Source organism: Pristiophorus japonicus, chromosome 12 (genome assembly GCF_044704955.1).
Source record: "Pristiophorus japonicus isolate sPriJap1 chromosome 12, sPriJap1.hap1, whole genome shotgun sequence".
Lineage (NCBI taxonomy): Eukaryota > Metazoa > Chordata > Chondrichthyes > Pristiophoridae > Pristiophorus > Pristiophorus japonicus.
In genome coordinates, this window is record NC_091988.1 from 160,169,554 (window position 1) to 160,194,776 (window position 25,223).

Here is a 25,223-nt window from a genome sequence, read left to right on the forward strand (position 1 = left end):
ATGTTAATATAATTTTCAAGCCACACATTCGCTCCTTATTGACAGCTTTCATGAAGAAATATTTCTCCAATCACTTCTGACCAACCTTATTTGCTTTAGGAAACGCTTTGCTAAATACCCCAGGAATAGAAGCAGACGATTCATATATTATGCAACTTGGTGGACATTCATTTTAACTAAATTCTCTTTCACTAAAATGGCGATGCAATGGCGTCATTAGTGCTTCATGCGTGCGGGGAAGGGTTAGCTCAATCTACTATACTAAAATGGCGGCGAACTGGCATCACTGCTGCTTCACGCGTGCGGGCAAGGCGGAACTCATGTGCCTTTACCAAGATGGTAGCGGCTATCCTACACGCGTGCGAGAAGCCAAGACTCATCCTCCTTCACTAAGATGGCCGCGGATCGACGGCACTGCTGCTTCACGCATGCGGGAAGGCGGGACTCCGCCAACGAAGTCTCGTCCATTGCCAAGTGTCGCGATGAGAGTGGCCGCGGGCCAGTGGTGCTGTCACCGCGATGGGGACTTTAAGGGCCGTGAGCAGGCTGTTGGATTACAGCGTGTCGCGGGTTAATGGCCAGCTTGGAGTCGGGCTGCGTGCTCCGGTGGCCGGCACCGCGGTCAGACGGTACAGCCCGGACCCGCCTGCCAGCGCCAACACCTTAACATTGGCCGGCGGGAGAGCCGGAGCCGGCGACGGGCTCGGCCTGCGGGACTTCATCCGAGCGGCGTCCGATGAGCCGGCCGGCGGGCTGGCCGAGGATGAGGACGAGCCGCCCTACCTGAGCGGGGTCACGGCGGCGGGCGGCGGCCGGAAAGGTGGGTGCCCAGTGCGGCTCCCCCGTTACCCTGGAGACGGGATTTTCCAACATCGGAAACACCCAGTTTGGATCAGCCGGGAGTTGCCTCAACATTCAACAACAACAACAACTTGTGTTTATATAGCGCCTTTAATGTAGTATAACATCCCAAGGCGCTTCATAGGGCCATTATAAAACAAAAACTGACCCGCCCATCCTGCACTGTTCGATCCCAAATTTACTGCCGCATTCATATTAGCAAACGCCAGAACGTTAAAAACCAGCCTGGGAAAAGCGCAAATCGTGCACCGTATTTTTAAGTCCCTCTTAAGTATGACAATTAATGTTTGACATCATCAAACCATCATATACACATGTTAGGTACAGCATGTCTTTTAAAATGCACCTGTGGAAGCTTTATCATTTTTAATGTGAGGCATTCTGATGCCATAAATACAGAACCGTCACTTGTCGTCATCATCATAGGCAGTCCCTCAGGGTCGAGGATGACTTGCTTCCATACTAAAAATGAGTACTCGGGTGACTGATGAATTCATTTTAAACGTGGAAGATGTCTGTGCATGAATTCTTTTAACATGGGGTGGCTATTGCACATCAGCCACCACACGGGCTTGACAGAGCAAGGTCTTGATCCAGTGGTAAGGGGATCCAAGACAACTGGAGACTAGGCTCTGTTGCATGTGCCAATACATACACACAAACTCAAACATACTCCTCCTGTCCTCCTTCCCACAGGACCTCTCTCTATGTGGAATTCATAGTACGTAGTGTGAGCCTCATGACCTCACAGCCTCATTTTTGGCCCGTGCTGCACTTTCCCTTGGTCTTGACCATGCTGCTCCACCTCTGGACTCTGAGCCTCGTCCGTCCTCTCCACTTCCGATCTCCGGACCTCGCCCGTCCAGACGTCGCCGGTCCCTCCTTCCGCTCCTCACCGCTTCCAACCTCCGCTCCTCGTCACTTTCGAGAACAGTTGCTAGGATGCTTGAAGTTAACATGGACCAAGGGGCTGACACTGCTAGTGGCAGTAACTACCCGTTGTACTGTTAAGCCCCCCTACCTTTGCCTCCTTCCGTGCTGCCTTATAGTAAGAGTGCCCTGTGGCCTTCTCACGTGCCTCAAACTGCATCACCTCTACTTTGCTCGCCATCAAACAGATGATTGGAGTGTTGTGCCACTCCATCACTTGGCCATTTACTTGATTTCTTGTTGCCATATTTCTTATGACAATCACTGGGTTTTACCAAGCATTCACAAATGCTGAAATTATAGTTTTTTTAAAAAGCCAACCTTTATAATCGCCATAAATATTTTTATTGCCACATACACCTGCTTGTCTTTAACTGGCAACATTACTTCAAATTTACCCATTCCACCCCCCCCCCCCCCCAGTAAAGCTTCCTGCACACAGTTTTCCCATCCCTTCACCCTTTCAGTGAGCTAATGCCAGGTCCAGTGTGGGCTGGAGCTTGCCTATAATATGTAAGTGAAGCTAACCCTGCATACGAATAGTCTCTGCCTGCTCTGGCCCAAATTGAAAAATCACCCAATTGTCTTGGTATACTCATACAGTCAATAAAGGCTTCTTTCTCAGATCTGAAAGTATTGGTTTTAATCTTAACTAAACAATGTCATCTGATTTCTAGCTCTACTCACATTGGGTTTAACATTAACGATTTAGATGAAGGAATTGAGTGTAATATCTCCAAGTTTGTGGATGACACTAAACTAGGTGGTGGTGTGAGCTGTGAGGAGGGCGCTAAGAGGCTGCAGGGTGACTTGGACAGGTTAGGTGAGTGGACAAATGTGTGGCAGATGCAGTATAATGTGGATAAATGTGAGGTTATCCATTTTGGGGGCAAAAACACAAAGGCAGAATATTATCTGGATGGCGGCAGATTAGGAAAAGGGGAGGTGCAACGAGACCTGGGTGTCATGGTTCATCAGTCACTGAAAGTGGGCATGCAGGTACAGCAGGCGGTGAAGAAGGCAAATGGTATGTTGGCCTTCATAGCTAGGGGATTTGAGTATAGGAGCAGGGAGGTCTTACTGGAATTGTACAGGACCTTAGTGAGGCCTCACCTGGAATATTGTGTTCAGTTTTGGTCTCCTAGTCTGAGGAAGGATGTTTTTGCTATTGACGGAGTGCAGCGAAGGTTCACCAGACTGATTCCAGGGATGGCTGGGCTGTCATATGAGGAGAGACTGGATCAACTGGGCCTTTATTCACTGGAGTTTAGAAGGATGATAGGGGATCTCATAGAAACATATAAGATTCTGACGGCACTGGACAGGTTAGATGCGGGAAGAATGTTCCCGATGTTGGGGAAGTCTAGAACCAGGGGACATAGTCTTAGGATAAGGTGTAGGCCATTTAGGACTGAGATGAGGAGAAACTTCTTCACTGAGTTGTTAACATATGGAATTCCCTGCCGCAGAGAGTTGTTGATGCCAGTTCATTGGATATATTCAAAAGGGAGTTAGATATGGCCCTTAACCACTAAGGGGATCAAGGGGTATGGAGAGAAAGCAGGAAAGGGGTACTGAGGGCATGATTAGCCACGGTGCAGGCTCGAATGGCCTACTCCTGCACCTATTTTCTATGTTTCTATAAATTTGTGTTATCTTTAGGGGTGCAAGAAAAAGGACATTGACTGTTTCCGATGATTTCGGCCCGTGTTTGTTTTTCTAATTTGAGTATTTTCTAATTCGAATAGTTGGAACTGTCCAATAAAACCAGTCCGATCAACAGCAGAAAACTTATCTGCTTTGTTTATAATGTAGGGGATCCAAAGGAAAATTGTTGTGGAAGACTATTTTCAGCATTTTTATATGGTGCATTTTGACATTATTTGTGAGAGACCCTGAAATAAATTGTACTCTTTTGCTGGAAATAAATGAGATTTCACAAATTGTCAAGTCTAGAAATGAATTTTGATGAAATTGGGCAAGGTATAATACTTCACTTGTCCTCACAGCAGGGGAAAATGTACAATTGATGGGTGCTGAAATAGTTTGTTATTATTGAGTGTATTGCTGAAATAGTTGGCATTTATATACCAGTTTTAACTATTAAACACAAAACTACACAACAACTTGCATTTATATAACAAATGTAACATCGTAAAACATTCAACAAGAAGAGGAATACATTCAAGAGATTGCAAGCATGTTCCTTTTGAGTTATGCTACACTTGAGCTGCTGTTACCCACAGCTTGTCTTGATTCTTATTTCTAGCATTTGATTTGTTTTATTGTTTTGTCGTTTTCAGTGTATTTTGAAACCTATGGGTGTCAAATGAATGTTAATGACACAGAAATTGCTTGGGCCATCCTCCAGAAAAATGGTTATGTGAAAGCCAGCAGCTGTACTGAGGTAAACTACATTAATATAAAACAATTATTGTTGATCTATGGCTATTACTTTAGACATTAAACCACATCGTAGGCAAACCCAAAGTCTATTGGAAACAGAGCTTTACAATACCTCATATAACAAGTCATTTTTTAAAATGTAAGCTTTAAAATTAGTTGTATTAAAATAATTTGTTTGTCTTGGGTGAAGTGGGGAGATAATACATGAATAATGACCAGAGTTAACTGAATGTCAAAATTCGATGTGCGTCTCTGTTTCTGGAATTGTCAGATCAGAATCTGATCTCGTCATTTGGGTTATTACCACGAATCTCAAAATGTAAATACTTGCAAACTTGTTGAACCCTCGGGAGTTGTTCTCAGAACTAATTTGTTGAATGTACCGGGCAAGTGTCAAAAGCAATCAAAACGCAGCACAAAAACTGTGTGTCTATTCACAGTCTTCAATCTAAAAAGTAACATTGATTAGTAGATAATTATCTGCCTAGTGTTGTAGAACTCCTTTGATCTTGTGTGTTGTATTCTGCCTTGGAGACAGAGAGGAATTATGTAGTAAGTATCAATTTTTCTCTGTTTCATCAGTTATTTATATGACTTGTCAATTTTTGCATTGTAGCAGTGGGAGGGGTTATGTGGGGCTGAAGAACCCATATGATCTTTAGCCACAACTACGTTAAAAGTTTAAAAAAATTATTTTCAGAATCAGTTTAAGTATTATGGAAATCCAGCATTGTATTCCTGATTATTGTCTGGAATCTCTTGCTTATATGTAATCTTATTCCTTGCAAATAAATTTGACTCGCAGTTTTTCCCCGATCTGTACAATGTGCACAGGAGTACATGGTGGGCACTGCGCAGAACCTCTGGTGTGAATTATTGTGATTAAAAAGGTGACGATTAATCCTGTGGAACATTATTCCCACTCGTTGGAGTTCAGAAGGATGAGGGGTGATCTTATAGAAACATTTAAAATAATGAAAGGGATAGACAAGATAGAGGCAGAGAGGTTGTTTCCACTGGTCGGGGAGACTAGAACTAGGGGGCACATCCTCAAAATATGGGGGAGCCAATTTAAAACCGAGTTGAGAAGGAATTTCTTCTCCCAGAGGGTTGTGAATCTGTGGAATTCTCTGCCCAAGGAAGCAGTTGAGGCTAGCTCATTGAATGTATTCAAATCACAGATAGATAGATTTTTAACCAATAAGGGAATTAAGGGTTATGGGGAGCAGGCGGGTAAGTGGAGCTGAGTCCACGGCCAGATCAGCCATGATCTTGTTGAATGGCGGAGCAGGCTCGAGGGGCTAGATGACCTACTCCTGTTCCTAATTCTTATGTTCTTATGTACTCCATGCATAAGATTGCAAATTGCAGATCACAGCAAACAGCACAGCAAGAGAGTTAGGAGAAACTCTGAATTGTGCCACAAAAGTTATCTGATTTTCACATTGTTGGCCTCTACAGATGTAATGAGGCTTCACTTCTCCAATAGTTTACTTGCTAGTTTTCCTGTTTTCACCCTCCATAAGCTAAAACAGGATCAAAATGCCACTGCCATCTGCACAAAACACCCCATTTCCATTGTTCCCAACCCCAGTAAGCTCCATTGACTTCCTATGACCCAGTCAACTGATTTTTAAGGTCCTCATTCTACATAGCTTTATCCCCCTAACCTTGGTGATCTCCAGCCGTCCTTCACAGCACACATCCTCCACTCCACCAATATTAACTATCTGCTTGTTTCCCTCACCCTTCTGCGATCAGTCAATGTTCCAGATCCTGTGCCTCGGCTCTCTGGAACTCAACATCTCTGCTTGGTCACCTCTTTACTGCTTTCTAAAGCTACCTAAAATCCTTTCTGTACAGCTTTGCCACCCTCCCCTCCCCCATCCCCACCAACTCTCCTCTGCTTTCTGCTCAGTACTGATGGCCAGTAATAGTGTAATTGTGTGTAAATCTTAATATTGTGATTTTGCAACATAAAATTGTCAGGATTTCGCTATTCAGATTATAAGCACTTTTGCTTAATAAATATGCTCAGTGCCCTCTAACAGTTAAGTTTTTTTTAATGGACTTTTCAGTTTACTTTTATACTTGAGAGAGAAATCTATCAGATTAATTTCAGTACAGGTATTACAATATGCAATATAATAAATTGTTGAATGACATTTAAAATCCAATAAAGTGATGTTTCTGCCATGAATCATTGCATAACCTTCTCTCAGTTTGGAAGCATTATTTTTGATACGTGACATTCCACCAATCTTCTTTATAAAGAATTAGCTGGAACAGGCAAAACCACAAGTGTGTGTTACAAGACAGCAGCACCTCCCTGGTTCAGATGATTTTGTGCTTTGCTATTGTGGGAGGTCATCTGAATCTTTATCATGTATTCCAACAAGACTTCAGTTCAGATGTGTGGTGCAATCACAGGAGGCTGTCATTTGCCATGAAACTTGTCAGAAACAAGGGAATAAAGTTTCACCCAAGAACAGAATAAAACCACTCGCTTCACCTGTATGTGTTTAATGCAGTAATAGGCTAGTGTGTGGTGCAGGGCCACGAAACTTGTTTGGGTTTGAATTATGTTGATAAACTGGTCAATATTTATGTTCCTGCCTGGCACAATAATCAATTCTATGTGTTAGCTCATTGTTTCAGGGTATGGCTGCAACACTGGGCTATAACTGTATAAAGTACACTCTGTACATGATTACTTTGCATTTCTATTCATTATTGATCGAATGAGTTCTCGAGAACCATTCTGACTTGTATTTCTTTTGTTGCAGGCAGATGTGATTTTACTCGTAACATGTTCAATCAGGTATCTTTTTCCATAATCTTTGTATTATTTTATGCATTAACACTGTTTTAATCAGTATTTCTGAAGTTGTCTTTGCAAGTATTACATTGAATATACAGCATAGAAACCGGCCATTCGGCCCAACCAGTCCGTGTTTATGCTCCACTCATGCCTCCTCTCGTCTTTCCTCGCCTCCTCCCATCTTTCCTCATCTAACTATCAGCATAACCCTCTATTTGCTTATTTGTCATCTGCTTATCTATTCTCCCCTTAAATGCATCCATACTATTTGCTTCAACCACTCCCTGTGGAGCGAGTTCCACATTCTCACCACTCTGGGTAAATAAATTTCTCCTTATTCCCCTATTTGACTTCTTGGTGACTAGCTTATATTGATGGCCTCTAGTTTTTCTCTTCACCACAAGTGGAAACATTCTCTCTTATCCACTCTATCAAAACCTTTCATAATTTTAAAGACCTCTATCCAGTCACCCCTCAGCCTTCTCTTTTCAAGAGAAAGGAGACCCAGCCTGTTCATCCTTTCCTGATAGGTATCTATTGCTAACAGTTGTATATCCAACTTAATCTCATTCAGATACATTGTAGGGTAAATTTTACAAGAACACCTGTTCTGGCAGGGTATTGCGGGCATTGGTTGCAAAATCAAGCACCTTGCCTCCCACCACTGATTTCTGGGATAAAAAATAAGGCTGTGCTGGCAATGTGCACACAGATGCAAGATCTTCCTTACATTGGCCATCCAGCCGAAAGGAAATTGAAGACCTCTTTATTAGCTGCTACCTACATGTTGGATGAGGGAGGGAAATCATTTTAAGACAACCATGGGGAGACTGCAACGTTGGTGTAGCACAATGATAAAGATAAGTTGTGAATGTAACATAAGACTTTACTTTTAATTGCAGGGAGAAGGCAGAGCAGACCATCTGGAACAGGTTGAAGCAGCTTGCATCCCTGAAATCCAAGCGGACAAAGTCTCAAGTTCCACTTAAAATAGGAATTTTAGGTAAGTTGGTCTCTCTAATGTTCTTGATACAGACATATAGGTAACCAGGCAGGTAATCCATCTATCTCATTTTGTATCTGTGTATGAAAGTTGTCCAGTCCTTTTTAACTAATCCAATCAAATCATCCATGAAGAGATTTTAGATAGAATCATGGAAGTTTACAGCACAGAAGGAGGCCATTCCGGTCCGGTCCATGAGCTCCTGACAATGGTTGTCGGAGGTAAGGGTGAGGGCGACAGGGGAGAGGGTTTGGCAGTGGAGAATAGAAGCCAGGGTTTATCTTTACATTCCGGAATGGCTAAACCAGTTGTCTGCCATATTCCTTCAAGTCTGCGTCCCTTGGATTTAAAGGAGCAAAGATCGGGGCTGTACCAGGGAGAACGGCCGGGGTGAGAGGGAGTAATTGTTTTAACGGGGACTAGGGCATCAAAGGTGGTGGTGAGGGTGTGATTGAGCAGATTGGTAGCTGCAGAAATGTCATGGTGAATGGAAAGCCAAAGGCTGGACAGTTGGGAGTTGATAAGTGCAGCTGTAAGAGAGTCGACGGGGAAGAGTTTTTTTCCGGGGCGGACACAGGAGGAGATAGGGTTGGGGGTGGAGGGTTGGAAGGGGGCAATTCGAGGAAGTGGTCAGAGATGGCCTTATCTGTGATTAACATGGTGGGAGTAGCAAGGCCATGAGAGATGGCAAGGTCAAGGGGGTGGCTGTGAATATGGGTTGGGGAGTTTACATGGAGGGAGAGATTAAGGGAGGATATGAGGCTAGTGAACTCAGAGGAGAGAGAAAGCATGATGAATTAAGATGGAGTTGAAATCACTGAGGATGAGAAGTCATTTGGTGCAGAGGGAGAAAAGTGGTGAAGAAATAAAACATTTATGGTACTCGGGTAGGCCCTAGAGAACGAGAATTTGAAACGCAGAATTCGCACAGACAGCGAACAAGAAACTGAGTAAGCTTTTAAAATTCTAGCTTAAAAAATTTTCGAGAGCAAAACAAATAATGGGGAAAAGACAAACCTGCAATAAAGATGAACAACATTTAAAAACATTTAAAGTGTCTTAATTTTAATTAAAATGATAAATTTCACACTACATAACATTAACATTAGATTTACAGGCCCACAACATTTGTTTAGCAGTCAATATGCTGTTAAACCCCCAGTTACACCTAATCCCTTTGGGTCTAACTTTTGGTGGGGAATTTAACAGCGTAATTACCGTGGAAGAGCCAAAGTTTTTGTCAGTTTCCCTGATGTGATTTCACTGATTGCCGGCTCTTTGCGGGGCGGGTTGGTGAGGACGGTGGGGCAGAACATAGCCTTTATCGGAGCTGTGAATGACAGTCCACAACTTCAGGACTTCCACATGCGCCTGCACAGGCGACAAATCCCGAAGTTATGGTCAGTTTCAAAGGCAGAATGACGGCGAACGCTGCCAGTTCACCATCATCCAGACCGCAAATTCCAGGCCATCACTTACAGGGTGTTGAGTTGTCTATCTAGAGCCAAAGCAGTACACATCAGAAAAGGTTAGAAGGAATATTGAAGGAAACAAGAGTGACCCACTGATGGCGTTCACATGGGGATAACCTACATCTATAATAAATTTATGTATGTAATGCATTCCTTGTAATTCTGTCATGCCTCTGACATTTCAATATGATTTTCCCATTGTCAACCTACCTGTTGCGATCATGCACATTTGAATAGTGCGTCATATAGGTATGAAGATCTGTTGCTCCTAAAGCAACAGATCTTCATACCTATATGACGCACTATTCAGATAGCGGGGATGGAAAACTGGAATGGGGAGCAACATCGGTCCAGCAGATGATGACAAGCAGTCGTGCCAGGACCGGTGGAAGCAGTGGTTATCAGGCTGGTGCTCTCGGCCAGCTTGCCCGCCGGGCAGTTTTCAGTTTTATGAAGAGCAGTGGGGGAAAAATGCCATTCCACAACAGGCTGGTAACTGATGCAGCAGTCAGCTGAAAACAGCCAGGGTGCAAAGGAGTGTGAGGGGCGCTCTCTAGAATTGGGAGGTTTTGGGGCGCAAAGGCAGTGGGTAGCCAAGCCAATGGCCCAAGGAAATAAATTTTGGGGGCAAAAATCTCCTAGAGGGGGACAAATAAGAGGTTAGTATTATTTGCAGTTAAAATATAAATTTAAAAACTTGGAAACTAAACAAAGTAAAGCAACCATCTTGTAAATCAGAAATTTATCATGCTGGAGAGGAACTGCTCTGACGTACCGCATAGTGGCCAGAATCTGCAACTGCAGGCTGGCTCAAAGCTGTTTTTTAAAACCATATTCTCACTATTAAAGAGCAGCATTTGTGTCATACTAGGGGATCTACATTGTGACTGAAAACACATCATTGCACCACCTATAGGTTTAACGGATATTGCTCGTAATGTGGACACCTTTCATAAAGGGATTTCCTGTTGGAGATGGTTGACTGGAGTGTTCAATGCAACCAGCACCAAAAAATCCTGAATTTAATCCTGAAACAAAACACATGCAATATTTGGGTTTAAAGACACTGGTTCATTTTTGTTCTGGTTATTAACTTTATCTGCGGCTTGTGGCTTCATTGTTATCGAACAGTGTACATTATTTTCTCTGGATAGTAATATTTGATTTGAATGTAGCCACAGATGTTTCAATAATGTAGGTCCAGTATAAACTTTTACAGTGTTTAAAATTAAATTGCGTGTAAATGCTGAAAGTTTAGAAGTGATCACAACATGACCTCTAATTAAAAACAGAATAGATCATACTTTTGTTATAAAAGAAATCACCATTTTTAACCAAGATTTGAATCAGTTATAATAGAAAAGTGTAAAATATCTGCTTACGCTTATGATTTGCAATAATTGAATCAGAATATGCCTGCACTACTGAAACATCCAATAGTGCACATTGTTAAATAAACATTTCTTTGTTTAAAACATATCCATTCTGGTGAAAATGATGCAATAATTTAAAAATGTAGAAGTGTGGGGTTGCATAATGACATGAATTACTCACTTTTAAATTCTTTGAAAGCTGAAATTGAGCGGATTAATACTATTCCTGTATTATGGCGATAGGCTGCATGGCTGAGAGACTGAAAGAGGAGATCCTGGAGAAAGAGAAGCTTGTCGATGTACTTGCTGGACCAGATGCATACCGCGATCTTCCAAGACTCCTGACGGTGGCCGGCGCAGGACAAAAGGCTGTGAATGTTTTATTGTCATTGGATGAGACCTATGCAGACGTCATGCCAGTTCAAGTCAACTCTGAGACAAAGTCTGCTTTTATGTATGTGTAATCTCAATTTACTCATTTATATTTTGGAATGGGAGCCGTAACGTACTGATCGAAGTACATGCTGATCCTTTGCAACCAGTCCATTAAGAGGCAAGCAAGGATATCGGGGAACTGTAGGGAAAGCACCATACCATCACTTAATAATTCTCAGGTGGAACAAGTAAGATCATAAATTTGCCATGTTTGGAACTGCAGGTGTGTTACTGACCCCAGTACTTTAGGGCAACAGGCATGATTCAGAAATTGCTATGTTACTGGGCTTCTCTCATTTTAGATGTGTTAACAATATTTGATTGGTGATGATGTGACAGGAAGCTATGTTAAACTCGTATAGATCCTTGGTTAGACTGCACTTGGAGTACTGTGAACAGTTCTGGTCTCCATATTATTAAAAGGATATAGAGACACTGGAGAAGGTGCAGAAAAGATTCACTATAATGATACCAGAACTGAGAGGTTATGCCTATCAGGAAAGATTGAACAGGCTGGGGCTCTTTTCTCTATTATAGGTTTTTAAGATTCTGAAAGGAAATGACAGGGTTAATCGAGAAGATATCTGCACTTGTAGATGAGACCAGAACTAGAGGTCATAAATATAAGATAGTCACTAATAAATTCAATAGAGAATTCAGAAGAAGTTTCTTGACCCAGAGAGTGGTTAGAATGTGGAATTCACTACTACAAAGAATAGTTGAGGTGAATAGCAGATGTGGAAGCTAGATTATCAAATGAGGGAGAAAGGAATAGAAGTATCTGCGGATAGGGTTGGATGAAGAAAGGTGTGCGGAGGTTCATGTGGAGCATAAACACCACATGGACCTGTTGGGTCGAATGGCCAGTTTCTGTGCTGTAAATACTTTGCAATAGTTTTGTTTTCAGAACCCATTTAATACTTTCCCATTTTCAAAAATTTAGAGCCGCAAAAGCTTTTTTAAAAAAAACAGTATTCCTATTGGCTGCAGAGATATAAAAGGTATTACGTTCTGGTTTCCCCCCACCCAGAGAATACCGTTGCCATTGATCTTTTTATTTTATAATTTATACTCCCTCTTTCCCTTTTGAACTTGAAGTAGTATCCACTATTCCTGTTTGGTTAAGGAGAGTGGTCAGACAGTAGGACTTGCAGAAGAATGTCACCATGTGATTTGTCTCTATGAAAGAGTGCCGAGCTTCTGCTTGATGCTCCATCATCGTGAAGTGGCTGAGATCATAGTCTCCATGCGATGAATCTCGGTGCTGAGCTCTGTATCTCACTGCTTTGTCTCAAAGCATAGTGGAGATAAACTTTTCAGCGCTAGGGTGCTTCCATACTCTATTAAAGTTTGTTTAAATATTCAGCAGTACCGTATATTATATAGGTGTTACTGCTCTCCAGGGGTAATTACTAGGGGGAGACTAGCATGGATAAAACTGAACAGACTCTAGCTAAAAGCAAGTGTTTCTCTTGTTCTAGCTCTATCATGCGGGGGTGCAACAACATGTGTAGCTATTGTATTGTTCCTTTCACCCGAGGACGGGAGAGAAGCAGACCCATTGCTTCTATTTTACAAGAAATCAGAATGCTTTCAGATCAGGTAACCCCAGTTGTGAATGCTTAAGATTTATAAAGCTTTGACCTTAAACCAGAAAGGAAGGTGCAGTGAGATTAAAATTGTATATATTCTTGCCCATTCGATATTCAAAAAAAATAACTGAGAAATTGTTCTTGACTTTTTGTTGAAACGACATGCCAGATCAGATCTTCTTTCCACAGAGCTGCTCTGAAGTCACAGATTGCAAGATGCCCCAAGCAATTCCATTGAAATCAGCAGCTAGGAAGTGTTATCAGCCTAGAGGTGTACCTGACTGGTAGCATGCTTCATAAACAAAAGCAAAATACTGTGGATGCTGGAATCTGAAATAAAAACAGAAAATGCTGGAAATCTTAGCAGGTCAGGCAGCATCTGTGGAGAGAAACACATGTTTCCTGTTTATTGGCTAAGGATCAGCTCCTAGGCCAAATTGTCAGAAGTGTTGAAGCAGTTTACCTAGCTGACCTTTTGGTTGACAAATAATTCACATGGGATAATTAAAGAAGGAAAAGTAACTTCTAAAAGTCACTTCATATAAAACTACTAACATTTTTGTCTTGGATGATGCATATTATGTCGAATCTGAAAGTTTACAATAACATAATCTGACTCTAATTTTTAACTGGAACGTGCATAACTTAACTAAATGAATATGGAGTAAATTGATTAGGTGAATAAGAAACAGCTGAGAATTTTTTTTAGTTGCAAAATGGAGTGACCAATGAAATGCATGACTTTACCAGTGATGCTTGGTTCTTTTAAGCAAATCCATAAATATAATTGGAGTGGAATTCTCCTGAAAGGGGAAAAAACATCAGACAAGCTGGCACCAAGAGTTAACCCGCTGAAGGACTGTAATCTTTACAGGCTGGAATCCACTTCATGTTCTAGATTCAGCACGTAGTGAATTCTCAGTTTGACATCTGCAGAAGCAGCCAGTTATTGTGTTTTTTTTCTGTGGACAAGTGATGCAGTGATTTCATGTGTCCCAACTCTGGCTAACCAATTACAAAATTACCATGATGAGACGTGGAAGCCCTGCCTATCCTCTTGAAGAGTAGCAGGTGTGTTGTGTGAGTGATCATCTATAGGGACTTGTAAAAGCTATTCCAAGATAGGGTGAAGATTAATGTAAGAAAGGTAGATGGGATTCACAGTAATTAGTATGTGCCTCTTGATTACAGGGAATGAAGGAGGTTACGTTACTGGGGCAGAATGTCAACAGTTACTGTGATACATCGGAGGTTCCATTTGACATGAAGGAGCCTACACATCTGAGCCGTGGGTTTAGGACCATCTACAGGAATAAACTTGGAGGCTTGCGTTTTGCTGACTTATTAGATCAGGTTTCGAGAATTGATCCTGAGATGAGAATCCGTTTCACATCTCCTCACCCCAAGGATTTCCCAGATGAGGTATAATAGTTAGTTTTGCACCAAACAGGTGCAATGTCCCAAATCCGGAACCCCAAAAACCAGACATTTTGCACTTAGCTGATGGAGTTGAACAGACTTGTTGTCCAAAATCCAGACATTTTGCGCATCCCAGATGCAGTCGTCTGGAATTATTGTCTGAAAACTGGACATTTTTGAGGCAGCCAACAGTGGGGTGGTTCAGTTTAGTAGGAGGAATAAAGAGGCTACTTACTGATAAAAAGCGCAGCGCCCGGGTGGCTGTGGGCAGTGGGAATCGGCGAGGAACAGAGTGAATCGGGGAGCGGAGTGAATCGGCGAGCAGCAAGGTCAGAAATCCAACAAACCCCGAAATATGGCACGGATTCAGTTGAGGATTCCGGATTTCAGACAAGAAAATCAGTAGTCTGAAATCTGGAATCCTCGACCGAATTCCTGCTGGATTTTGGGTTTTGCCAGATTTTGAACCTCGCCGCTCAAAACCCAGCATGGATTTGGTCGAGGATTCCAGATTTCAGACTGATTTTCTTGTCTGAAATCTGGAAAAACCCAAAAAGCGGCACGGACACGGTCCTGAGGATTCCGGATTTTGGATGTTATACCTATACCAAAGTTTCTCAAAAGTATTGTGGTACTTTCTATAGTTATGCATAAATATATTTTGCAATGGTGTGTCAGCAAAATATCACTTGAGGTTTGATTTTGAAGCAGTTGTACATACTGGAAATTCTGGGAGCAATGTTCCATGAAGCAAAGGGGAACAAGTCCAAGAAGAAATTATAATTTTAAAATTCTATGATTGATGTATACAGTAGGAAACAATCAGCAGACAAATCCAGAGATATCTACTACATGGTCCATCTCAATAAAGAACTCACTGTTACAGCGTTGGACAGGCTTGTAGTAAGCTGGTAGAATCTGATCACATTTTGTTTATATTTTAGTTTCACTACTCTTTGCATCTTGTTTGCTATTCTCGTAATAAATTTCAAAAAAATGAAATTTGTGCAACATTTATATCTAACTGCGGATAACTGTTCAGTTGAAATCTTTACTTTTTTTCTTTTGGTTCAGTATTTGTTAGTGAGTGATCTATCTTAAATGGTGTTTTTTTTCCCTTTTTTCATTTCCACCTTCATAGGTTTTACAACTTATCCAGGAGAGAGCCAACATTTGCAAACAGATCCATTTGCCAGCACAGAGTGGGAGCACTGCTGTCCTTACAGCTATGAGACGAGGGTAAACCACTTACTGCTAATAGAGTTTATAAAAGTCCCCTGTTAAATAGAGTTCATATTATTGACTTGGAGATTACATAGAATATACAGCACAGAAACAGGCCATTTGGCCCAACTAGTCTGCTGGTATTTATACTCCCCAGGATTGGTAGCATTGTTACAATTTAAGGGTGAGGCTATACTGCAGATTATAGCTAGGTTGTACTCTGTTTACACTGCCTGGCTGAAACTTCCATTTTGCTGCCCAGGAGAAAACTGCATGTGCATTCTTGTTCACAGCTGCTCTTCCAACAATTAAAATGTAAATGTTGAGTCCCTAAACATTTAAACTAACTCCAGGAAAATGAAGAAATACTCAGAGGAGCAACCTGTCACTGCCTCAGACATTGCATTGAACTGTCTGAGCCTTGCTACTTCTTTCCAGAATCTAGTTGGGCACTAACTCCATATTTATACTGCACTTTTACAGTTGCTGCAAATGGAAGCCATTTCACAGAAATACTGAAAATACTGTTTTTACTTTGTCAGTATCACAGCACCGTGCATGAATAGAACTCCTCTCCAACTCACAGGAAGTGTACTAATTCCACGCTAGCAGATGTAACGTAACCTGGATCTAAACGTTCTGATCAGTTACGATCTGAACATCTGACATCGGAGTCTCAAGCTACTCTCAATCTCTTCAGTTGGCAAATGTTAAGTGTCCAGATCAGATTTTGTACAGGCTAAAATTAGTTCTTTATACTTCAATCATATGCACAAAAGGCAAGAATTGAACAGGGTTAACTAGGTGGTGAATTGAGATGTAGCCTTATTGATCCCAGGGAATGCATAAACAATGGCCTAGGTCCAAAACCTGGCCTGTATCTCATTTACCTATTGCCCTGTTTTTATTGCCCTCTAGTGGCTTCTCTGTCTCCCAATACATTAAATTCAAAATCCTTCACAATTCGCTTCATCATCCTATCTTGCCTTGCCCTCTGCAACCTCCTTCAGCCAAATTTATCAGCATGTTCTTCTGTCTGTGGCCTCCTTTGTATCCCCCACTTCAAATTCTGTGACAGAGCTACTACTCTCTGGAACGCTCCAATCCCTTCAGCTTGCAAAATATCTCCCCATCTTCAAAAATGTCGTCTTCCCCACCCTCAAATCTCGATGTTTGATCATGCCTGCAGTCACCTCTTCTATTCCACTACTCTTGGCGTATGTTTTCATCCATATAATATGCCTTTCCTACATTTTAAAGGTGCTAAATAAAAGCTAATTCTGTTGGTGGACTGTGTTCTTTAATTGTCTACATTTCATCACAGGTATACTAGAGAAGCATACTTAGAACTTGTTGAACACGTGCGCAGGATCATCCCAGGTAACTTCACCTTCAGGATTTTATAATAATGCCTTACTACAATATGTGGTATTATTGAATTTAGAAGTTTGTGCATTCAACTTTTTTAAATTTTGCTTCTCTGAAAGTAGAGAGATCTAGGTATGCATGTTTTTTTTTAAAAATAAGTTAAGATAGAACTTGTCTGATGGCCACAGGCAGGCTCTTGTGATCTGAAGATTAGTTAGGATACAGTAAATTTTGTTTTAAAGGTGGTGGTTGAATTTGTGGTCCCTGGAAAGCCAATTGTTTATTATTTGTAGAATGCTATCTGATACGAAGAATTGTTGAGCTTGGATGTCAAAAGCAAATGAAGCTCCTGATGGCTGTGATCACTGGTCACTTGTTATCTAAAATGTTAGAAATTGTTTAGCTTAATTTCCCAGCCATTGAGAATCCTTCTTATTTCGGGGGGTTTGCTGGATGTGAGCAATGTTGGCATGATCACATTTATTGGCTTCAGATCAATGGAGGTAGGGGAATTGAGGTGTGGAATACCCAATAGGGTATTGAAAAATAAATTGAGGGGTGGGGGGGTGGAATTCTGTCGTTGGGTGGGGAGGAGGTTTCTGTAAAAGGGGAAATGAAGTGAGATATGGGTATCATGTGAAGGCCAGCTGCAGCCAGTGGGAGATTGGGGCAGGAGAGACTTGAGAAGGGGGTGGAATTTGTCAGCCAGTGGGTGTTAGATCAGGAAATGCAGCCACTGGGATGGGGAGTGGGGTGGGGTTAGAAAATGTGACCTCAGCAAGAGGAGGGGCTGAAATCTTTTTCCGATGAAGTTGCAGGCACCTAAATTCTTGTTGGGCTGAGAGCCAATAAATTGACTGCGGGAGGGTCTGAGGGTGAAACAATTCCACAGTGGGGAGGGGGTGCTTGAGGTCTGAGATTTGAATTCGTGAGGTGGGCAGGATTAGGGCCAAATTCTGGCTGAGTGACGGTGGGCTATAAAATAGTTCTTTTGTGGGTGGATGTTGGGTCTGACCCCATTGAAGCCAAATGTTCATGTAATGTTACACTTCTAGCGCCACCTGCAGTTGCAGTACTATTCAAGGCTACATGCTGTTTTTAATTTATTATAGCCGGCTTACTGTATTTATATTTAATTTATATTTTCCTGTGAATGTACTTTATAAAAACAGGTGTAAGCTTAAGTAGCGATTTCATTGCTGGATTTTGTGAGGAGACTGAGGATGATCACTTTCAGACCATATCTCTTCTTAGACAGGTCCAATACAACGTGGGATATCTTTTTGCCTACAGCATGAGAAAGGTGAGCTACACAGACCATTCAATCTTCCTGATATATTTAGAAGAGGTGGCAATGGCGGAGCATTGAATTTTGTAATAGCATATCTCCATTACTACCATTCTTTTCATTTGTAAGTTGCTTATTCACCTCTGTTTTAACTTGGCCTATTCACAAAAAATATAAGTGACTTTAGGATGCATAATTTAGGCACACTTATTTAGATCCTTCACTAGCTGTATTCTATTTCAAAACCAGCTCGCAAAAATAGACTTCTTCCTAAAATGCCTGAGCTTGCTTGTTCTTTAGCCCCATTCCATTCCTCAGCAGAACATGCCCCCATAATTTGGTATTTACTGATTAAACCACCTCATTTAGAAAGTTATAGCATGGGAAAATTAAAAAGTCATGGGCGGCCACTTTTCTGATTTTACAATTCAGGCTGATTGTAAAGCCAAATTACAGGAAGCTTTAAATTGCAGTTAATTTTACTCTTCCCAAAACGTAGATAATTTTCCATTCCTTCATATTGTGGCCTGTCAAATTTGCAACAAAAAGAAAAAGTTATTCTGAGGGAAGTAGCTAATGTGATGTATAATTCACTGTATTCTTTACCGTCATCTAAACCCCTCAGTTTGCTGTGGACATCATTGCTGTCAGTGGTTAGCCACAGAAGCCTACAATAAAGTACATTGCCTTGTAAAAAGTCATATTGTAATTTTTGTCTTTTCTAGAAGACACACTCATATCATAGACTGCAGGACAGTGTTCCTGCAATTGTGAAGCAGCGTCGTTTGGAAGAACTCATCGCTGTGTTCCGAGAGGAGGCAGCTAAACTCAACTCTGAACTTATTGGGACTGAGCAAGTTGTGCTAGTGGAAGGGGTAAGTAGAAGCAATCTTAAAGATGTTTGAAATGGGAGTGTATTTCTTGGAATAAATTTCATCAGCAAGAAATAGTGAAATAGTAACATGATCCAGATCAGAATGCTGTGCCGAAAGTTTAAAACAAAATGTAATTCACATATATATAAACACTTGTGTTTATATGAATTAACAGCGTCATGGAGCTTACAAAAATGATGATCTGTCCTCTGACTTTGCGAATACCTCATGTCCCTTTACATCCCTGTGCAAAATATTGGAAAAAATGTCTCGATTGGGACGTGTATCCAAAGAACAAGTGAACTAACTGGGGATGGGACAAAAATAACAAGCAAAAGTCTGCAGGTCAATCAGAGAAAAGATGATTAAGGACCATGATTAAGGAACTGAAACAGAAAATGATAAAAACGATTACAGGTGTGCTATGTTGGTCTCCCTGAACTTCACAATCATTTTGTTTAATTGAAGTATCTTTTCTTTTTTAGCACACACATCTTTAAGTTAACCAATTTTTTCCTTCAGGATCTCCAGAAAGCAATTCTTCCATTCATCACCACCAACTTCATTTTTGTCCTCCGCCACGGTATCTCTCTCAGCCTCTACCCCCTGCGATATTGGTCCTTTTGACAGCTCAGAAAGCTGTTCCTTAACTTTCTTGATTTCTGCCTGTAGCTGGTGGACGTTGTTTTGAGTATCTTCATTCACTATGGCCGTATTTTTGATTAACTTAGTTCTACAAGCAAACTGAAGTGTAGAGAGTGTTTCACTAAAACACCTCGATCCAAGGTGAACACTTGCAATGATGTAGGTCTTTGCATTTCCTCCAAGCGAGTCCCTCAAAAGGAACGTCAGCTTAGAATCTCTAACAGATGTGTCTGTTTTTTCCATTAGCCACGTAGATTCCGCAGGTGAGGGAGGATTCCTATAGGGATGCCCGCCTCAACCGCACATATCGTTTCTTTCGGACCCTTACTTCAGGATAGGGGTGGCCATACCCTTATCGAGGCATGTGTGGAAGGGCAGTGAGAAATTAACACAGGGTCTGCCGGACAAATGAAGGTTGAGGTGGTCCTAGAGGAAGGGGATTCCCCTCTTCAGAGACAGTACCCCATCAGTCCAGATGCATCAGGATCAGTTACTGAACAATCAGAGATGAAAGCAGTGGGAGAAGCTTGTTCAAAAGCATTTAAAGTTTCTGTAGGAATGGGCTGTCTCAGAACTGATGAGATGTTCAGTGAAAAGCTCAAATGTGCGAGTTACAAACATGATCTTAAAGGATGCGAAATAGAAGTTGGATCGTTGTAAATGTCGATCGTTACAAATTCCGAAGGCTGAACTGAAAGAAGGACTGACTATTCAACATTTCCGTTATCCTTTACTTTATATTGTTACACTTCTCCCACAAAGCAGAGGAAATTGTTAAAAACTGCAGAGGGCAACAGACTTGGTCGAAGACACCGATTGCGAGTTTACATTTCTGAATGTAAACATCATGGAATTCAGTCGAAAGCATCAAAAATTGAAAGTTGACTTTTAAGTGAAAATGGATATGGTGATCACAGACCAACGGATTTTAAAATGGCATCCTGAGAATCTGCATCTGCAGCAATCCTACTTTGACCCTAATCGTGCTGCTATTTGGAAGAAGGAAATGCCGAAATGGAGTACAAGATTTCAACAGCTACAGAGTTTGAATCAAGCAATCAAATTAGACATGTAAGCTGGTGGGAGTCATTGTTCGGATGGAGTCCGACGGCAACTAGCGTGACGAACACAATGATACACCCTGTCCTTATGCTGGTGCTGTTTCAGTTGATTGTGCTGGTCATTTTGATTTATTGGAGAATGCTGTTGAACGAGCTCAAATGGCCATACAAATGTTACCCAGATAAGACCTGCAGAAAGGCAAAGAGAATAAGTGGTGGAATGTGGGAGCGCAAGCCTGCATTTCTGATTCCATTTAGAAGTCTTCCAAGGGACAGAATCCCTTTCAACGTCCATCAACGTGGTGCTTAAAACCCATAGCATCTTAAGTCAGCAAGTTTCTCCCAACGTCCTTGCACCAATGATGGTACACTCATGTGCATTTGAAAACAAAACAGCTAAGCCATACAAGACTCCAATCCTTTCCTGACTTTGCTTGCCTGTCCAGGATGTCTAACTTGTAAGACAAAGTATGGCCAGACTCATCATTGGCACCTTAGAAAATAGAGTAAGTAATTTCAGAAGTTCATTTTAATTTCAAACAAAAATCAATGTACTTTTATTTCATCCAGAGCCACGGTTTAAATTATGCACTTCTCTCTGTTCAGGCATCAAGACACTTTACTTAAGAACAGAGCACATTATCTGTGAAAACTTGTTTCAGCCACTGGGAAATGCTGGAGAGGGGGCAAATGTGAATGACACCCTCTTCCCTCTTTCCCTGTTGGAAAGTGCTTGCTCTCTATTTGGCACTGATCCCCCAGATAGTATGGCGAGATAGGAAACTCGGTGTGTGGTAAATTGGGCAAGTGCATCCATAGCATACCAAGTGCTGCACCACATTTACAATGGTTTCCAGTTTTCACATTGTATGGAATAAGGAGTATTAGGACATGCTACAGTCCAAACCTTTTGCTTGTTTCCATTTCTCAGATGAAAGTGAACAATGAATCAGATGAGGTACTAAGTTAGCTCATATAATTGCTAAAGTGTGTCTAAACAAGCGGTAGGAGGCCTTTTGTCTGTTGTTGTCCCCCAAGATGACAGCCCGTTAACAGCCTCACATTGTCCACTAATTTACATACCGTATACACACACACACACACACACACACACACACAGATATGTATCTATATCAATAAATACACTCTCTTGGGAATATCAATGTGTCCCACTGTACTATTCTGATTCGCTAGCCAATGATACTTAGGTGGTTGCAACCAAGCTAGCAGGAGGTAGGGAAAAAAAACAGCCTTTCTACTCCTGATTGCCATCTGGAAACCTGTGCTGAAAGTCTGTGTGTGTGTGTTCTCGATGATCAAATGTCAGACACCATTCAGGCCACTCGGGCAGGGTACTGGAGGGCTGCTAGTTCTCAATTATACCCTTGCAGTCATCCTTTTCAGGAGAGATTGTTGGAGGGGAGGGGGGTGCGGGGGCGGGGGAAATATGGGATGGAATCCAACAAAAGCATGGCACGGTCAGTGAAAGATTTTATCTGCCGCCAGTCCTTGGCACAATACTGAAGTCAGGAATTCAAAGGAACTCTTAGAATTCAAACTCCAACTTGGAGTGCTGCAGCAGTCTGAAAATGATCACCGAAATGGGGTGATGGAGACTCGCAAGTTATTTTTGAGTGCCTGCTTGGGTATTTTAATTTCATTGTGTACTGCTGAGAGTCAGCGGCAAGATGTTGCAGTACAATTACCTGGTAGGAATTGTCCAAATTTAAAATTCCCCCCAAACCAACCAATCAAAACAGTTACTGGCCATGTGCAGAGACATAAAAAGCGAAACCGCAATACTTTGATACTAATTAAAGGATAGTTAAGGACAGTAATCCAGTGGTGACAAAAATATACCACTTTCAAACTGTTCAGTGGAATAAAGAGACAACCATGCCACAAGCTATAGGCTTCGGGAAAACTTTAGCATTAGGTAATTGAAGTTAGTTTAATATAAAATGAAGCACCTCACTGGAGGGTAGCTATGCACAGTGTAAGGATTGCAGCAATTGTGACGTAATCAGTTTGACACCATCAGCTTTGCTCAAGGATCCGATACGATGCTTCAAATCCGATTGGCGTTAAGAGGTTAAAAAAGGGCAGAATAGGTTTGATAGCACCTAGTAGAACGTGAAATAGAAAAACCCACACACATCTACACATTATTCCTGCACGTTTTCATTCTATTCCCTCAGCACACAGTCTGACATATCGAGCAAAGTAAACTTATTCAGGTCATGTTTCTTGAGCTCTTTTTAGCTTGGAGTTCTCCAATTTCAGCACATTCACTTCCTCTAGGAGTCTAACATGGTCCTTCTTGAGCTTAACCAAATCCTGGATTTTTTTGGTGCAAGTTCTGATGTCCCACCAACTTTCCATTCTCCAAGGCTGACCACTTGTTCCCTCAGAGTTTCAACTTTCCAAGTAAGTCTTTCTTTCTCTTCACAAGCAGATTCGAGCGCTGACCAAAACACTTCCTTGTCATTGAAAGCTTTGACTTCTAAACTCCTGGTCCGCTCCAGCTCCTCCTGAAACTCTTTCATGGAGCACTGAATTGCTTCCAGCGTTGTGGTTTTCTCCGTCAAGTCAGCTTCCACATTGGCCAGTGCTGCTTCCTTGGCCTTTAATTCTTCTATTAATTTCTTCTCTGGCTCGTTCGGATGCTGCGACTCGGTGATAGCATTGCTTTTCTGTGCATCTATATGGCTTTCCAAATTCCGACAGTGTCTCTCCAAAGGATCCGTTTCCAGCCGAAGATTTTTTGATTTGCATAAGTGGCTCTTGAGTTGTAGAATTTATTCATTCTTGGCCGTCCTTTCCAAATCCATCTCTGACAACAACATTTCCAAGGTGGCCTGGGAATGCCCTTCGGTCATACAATTCCCTCTGCTGCAACTCCAGGATTCTGACGGGAAATGCTTGGAAAGTCGAAGGGGTTCTTGGAGTCTGTGGCAGACCAGCAGAAATCTCTGAAGGATTCAATCTGCCTCAGTTTATTTTGTATTCACAAATTTCAACGTTTTTCCCCTTCAGCTGGTCCTGAAGCTCTTTCACGGTTGTTGCATTTTTCTCAGCTTCTTCCTGCATCATCGGCAATATCGCTGCCCGTTTCTGGGAGTACTCTGTCAGCTGTTCGAGCTGCTGGGTGGCATTGGTCAGATCTTCACAAACCATCTCCATCTGCACATTATAAGAGTTCTCCTTTCTTTCTGCAGCCTCTCTCATCTCCAGGATTTCTTTCTCCTTTCTTTCGATAATGGCTTTGTTTTCCTCCTTAGCAGCCATAACAGTGCTGTACTTCAACCTGATATCCTCCAATTCCTCGGTCAAGACAGAAATAGCTTCAGTTTTCTGACTACATGAGCTTCTCATTTTCTGTATTTGATTCATCAGCACGATTACCACTTCCTTATCGGTGGCATTCTTCTTCTCCAGATCAGTAATAACCCTTTTGGCATCCGCCAGGCTCTGTTCCAGATTTTTCAGCTCCGTGGCCTGTTGCTCAGACTTCAACAATAGTCCAGAAGACTGCTTCTTTAACAGATCTTTTTCATCCAAAGCCTTCAAAAGCTCTTTGGAGTTGTTCTCTATGTCCTGTTGAAGTTGTGAGCCAAGTTTTTGGTTTAGTTTCTTTTCAGTTTCTAAAAGCTCCATTAAAGAACTAATTTCAGTCCATAATGTGTCAGCTTCATCCTTCATTTGTTCCAGATTCTCACACAGCTGATCAATTTCATACGCTTTGAACTCCACAACCTCCTGTCGATTATCGTAAGCGTCTTGGAGTGGCCGCTTCTCTTCCAATATTTTCTCATGCACCAGCCCGAGTTTATCCAACTGTAACTGGACATTGATGAACTGGTCAGAAAGTTGACTGCTCTGCATCTTGTTCAATTTTGTAGGAGCTGCATTCATTCTTTACGGTCGTAAGTTCCTTGTCAGCTGAATGCAGCATAACACATATGGACAGTTCTAATCCCAATGATGATCCCCTTTTCAATTTCATATCTGTATCAATAACAGAATAACAATGATGCGTCTCGTGTGCAATTCCTGTCTATCACACCATGTCATACACTCATATCTGTGTCACAATGTGTTTTTAAACAAAGCAAGAAGAAACCAAGGCAGTCATTTTGAATATACAGGTGCAATGTCCTGAATCCAGAACTCCGAAAACCAGAATTGTCCAAAAACCAGACATTTTTGAGGCAAAACCCAAAATCTGGCATGGATTCAGTTGAATATTTTAGATTTTAGACAAGGAAATCAAGTCTGAAATCCAAAATCCTCAACCGAATCCGTGCAACGTTTTGGCAAATTTCAGATCTCGCCGCTCAAAACCCGGCACGGATTCAGTTGAGAATTCCGGATTTTAGACTTGATTTTCTTGTCTGAAATCCAGAAATCCCCCAAAACCGGAACGGATTCGGTCCCGAGGATTCCGGAT

The 25,223-nt window shown here is 41.7% G+C and overlaps 1 protein-coding gene and 1 pseudogene across 4 annotated transcripts in view; one reads left to right on the plus strand and one right to left on the minus strand.

Annotated features, from left to right (window-relative positions):
- The first annotated feature begins 490 nt into the window (after positions 1–490).
- The window catches only part of cdk5rap1 (CDK5 regulatory subunit associated protein 1), a 36,679-nt gene continuing 11,946 nt past the window's right edge, over positions 491–25,223 (plus strand). For 3 of the 4 annotated variants that reach the window (XM_070896065.1, XM_070896066.1, XM_070896067.1), the window contains exons 1-11: positions 491–820; positions 4,095–4,198; positions 6,984–7,018; positions 7,921–8,021; positions 11,110–11,320; positions 12,783–12,903; positions 14,085–14,315; positions 15,454–15,551; positions 16,861–16,916; positions 18,077–18,207; positions 18,918–19,067. In XM_070896065.1, the coding sequence (XP_070752166.1) occupies positions 520–820; positions 4,095–4,198; positions 6,984–7,018; positions 7,921–8,021; positions 11,110–11,320; positions 12,783–12,903; positions 14,085–14,315; positions 15,454–15,551; positions 16,861–16,916; positions 18,077–18,207; positions 18,918–19,067 (1,539 nt within the window). In that variant the 5' untranslated portion in view covers positions 491–519. Of the gene's footprint in view, positions 821–4,094; positions 4,199–6,983; positions 7,019–7,920; positions 8,022–11,109; positions 11,321–12,782; positions 12,904–14,084; positions 14,316–15,453; positions 15,552–16,860; positions 16,917–18,076; positions 18,208–18,917; positions 19,068–19,958; positions 21,280–25,223 lie in introns of all 4 variants that reach the window. The other variant, XR_011596101.1, reaches the window with a different exon arrangement.
- LOC139277695 (kinesin-like protein KIF15-A) lies at positions 22,939–24,779 on the minus strand (annotated as a pseudogene).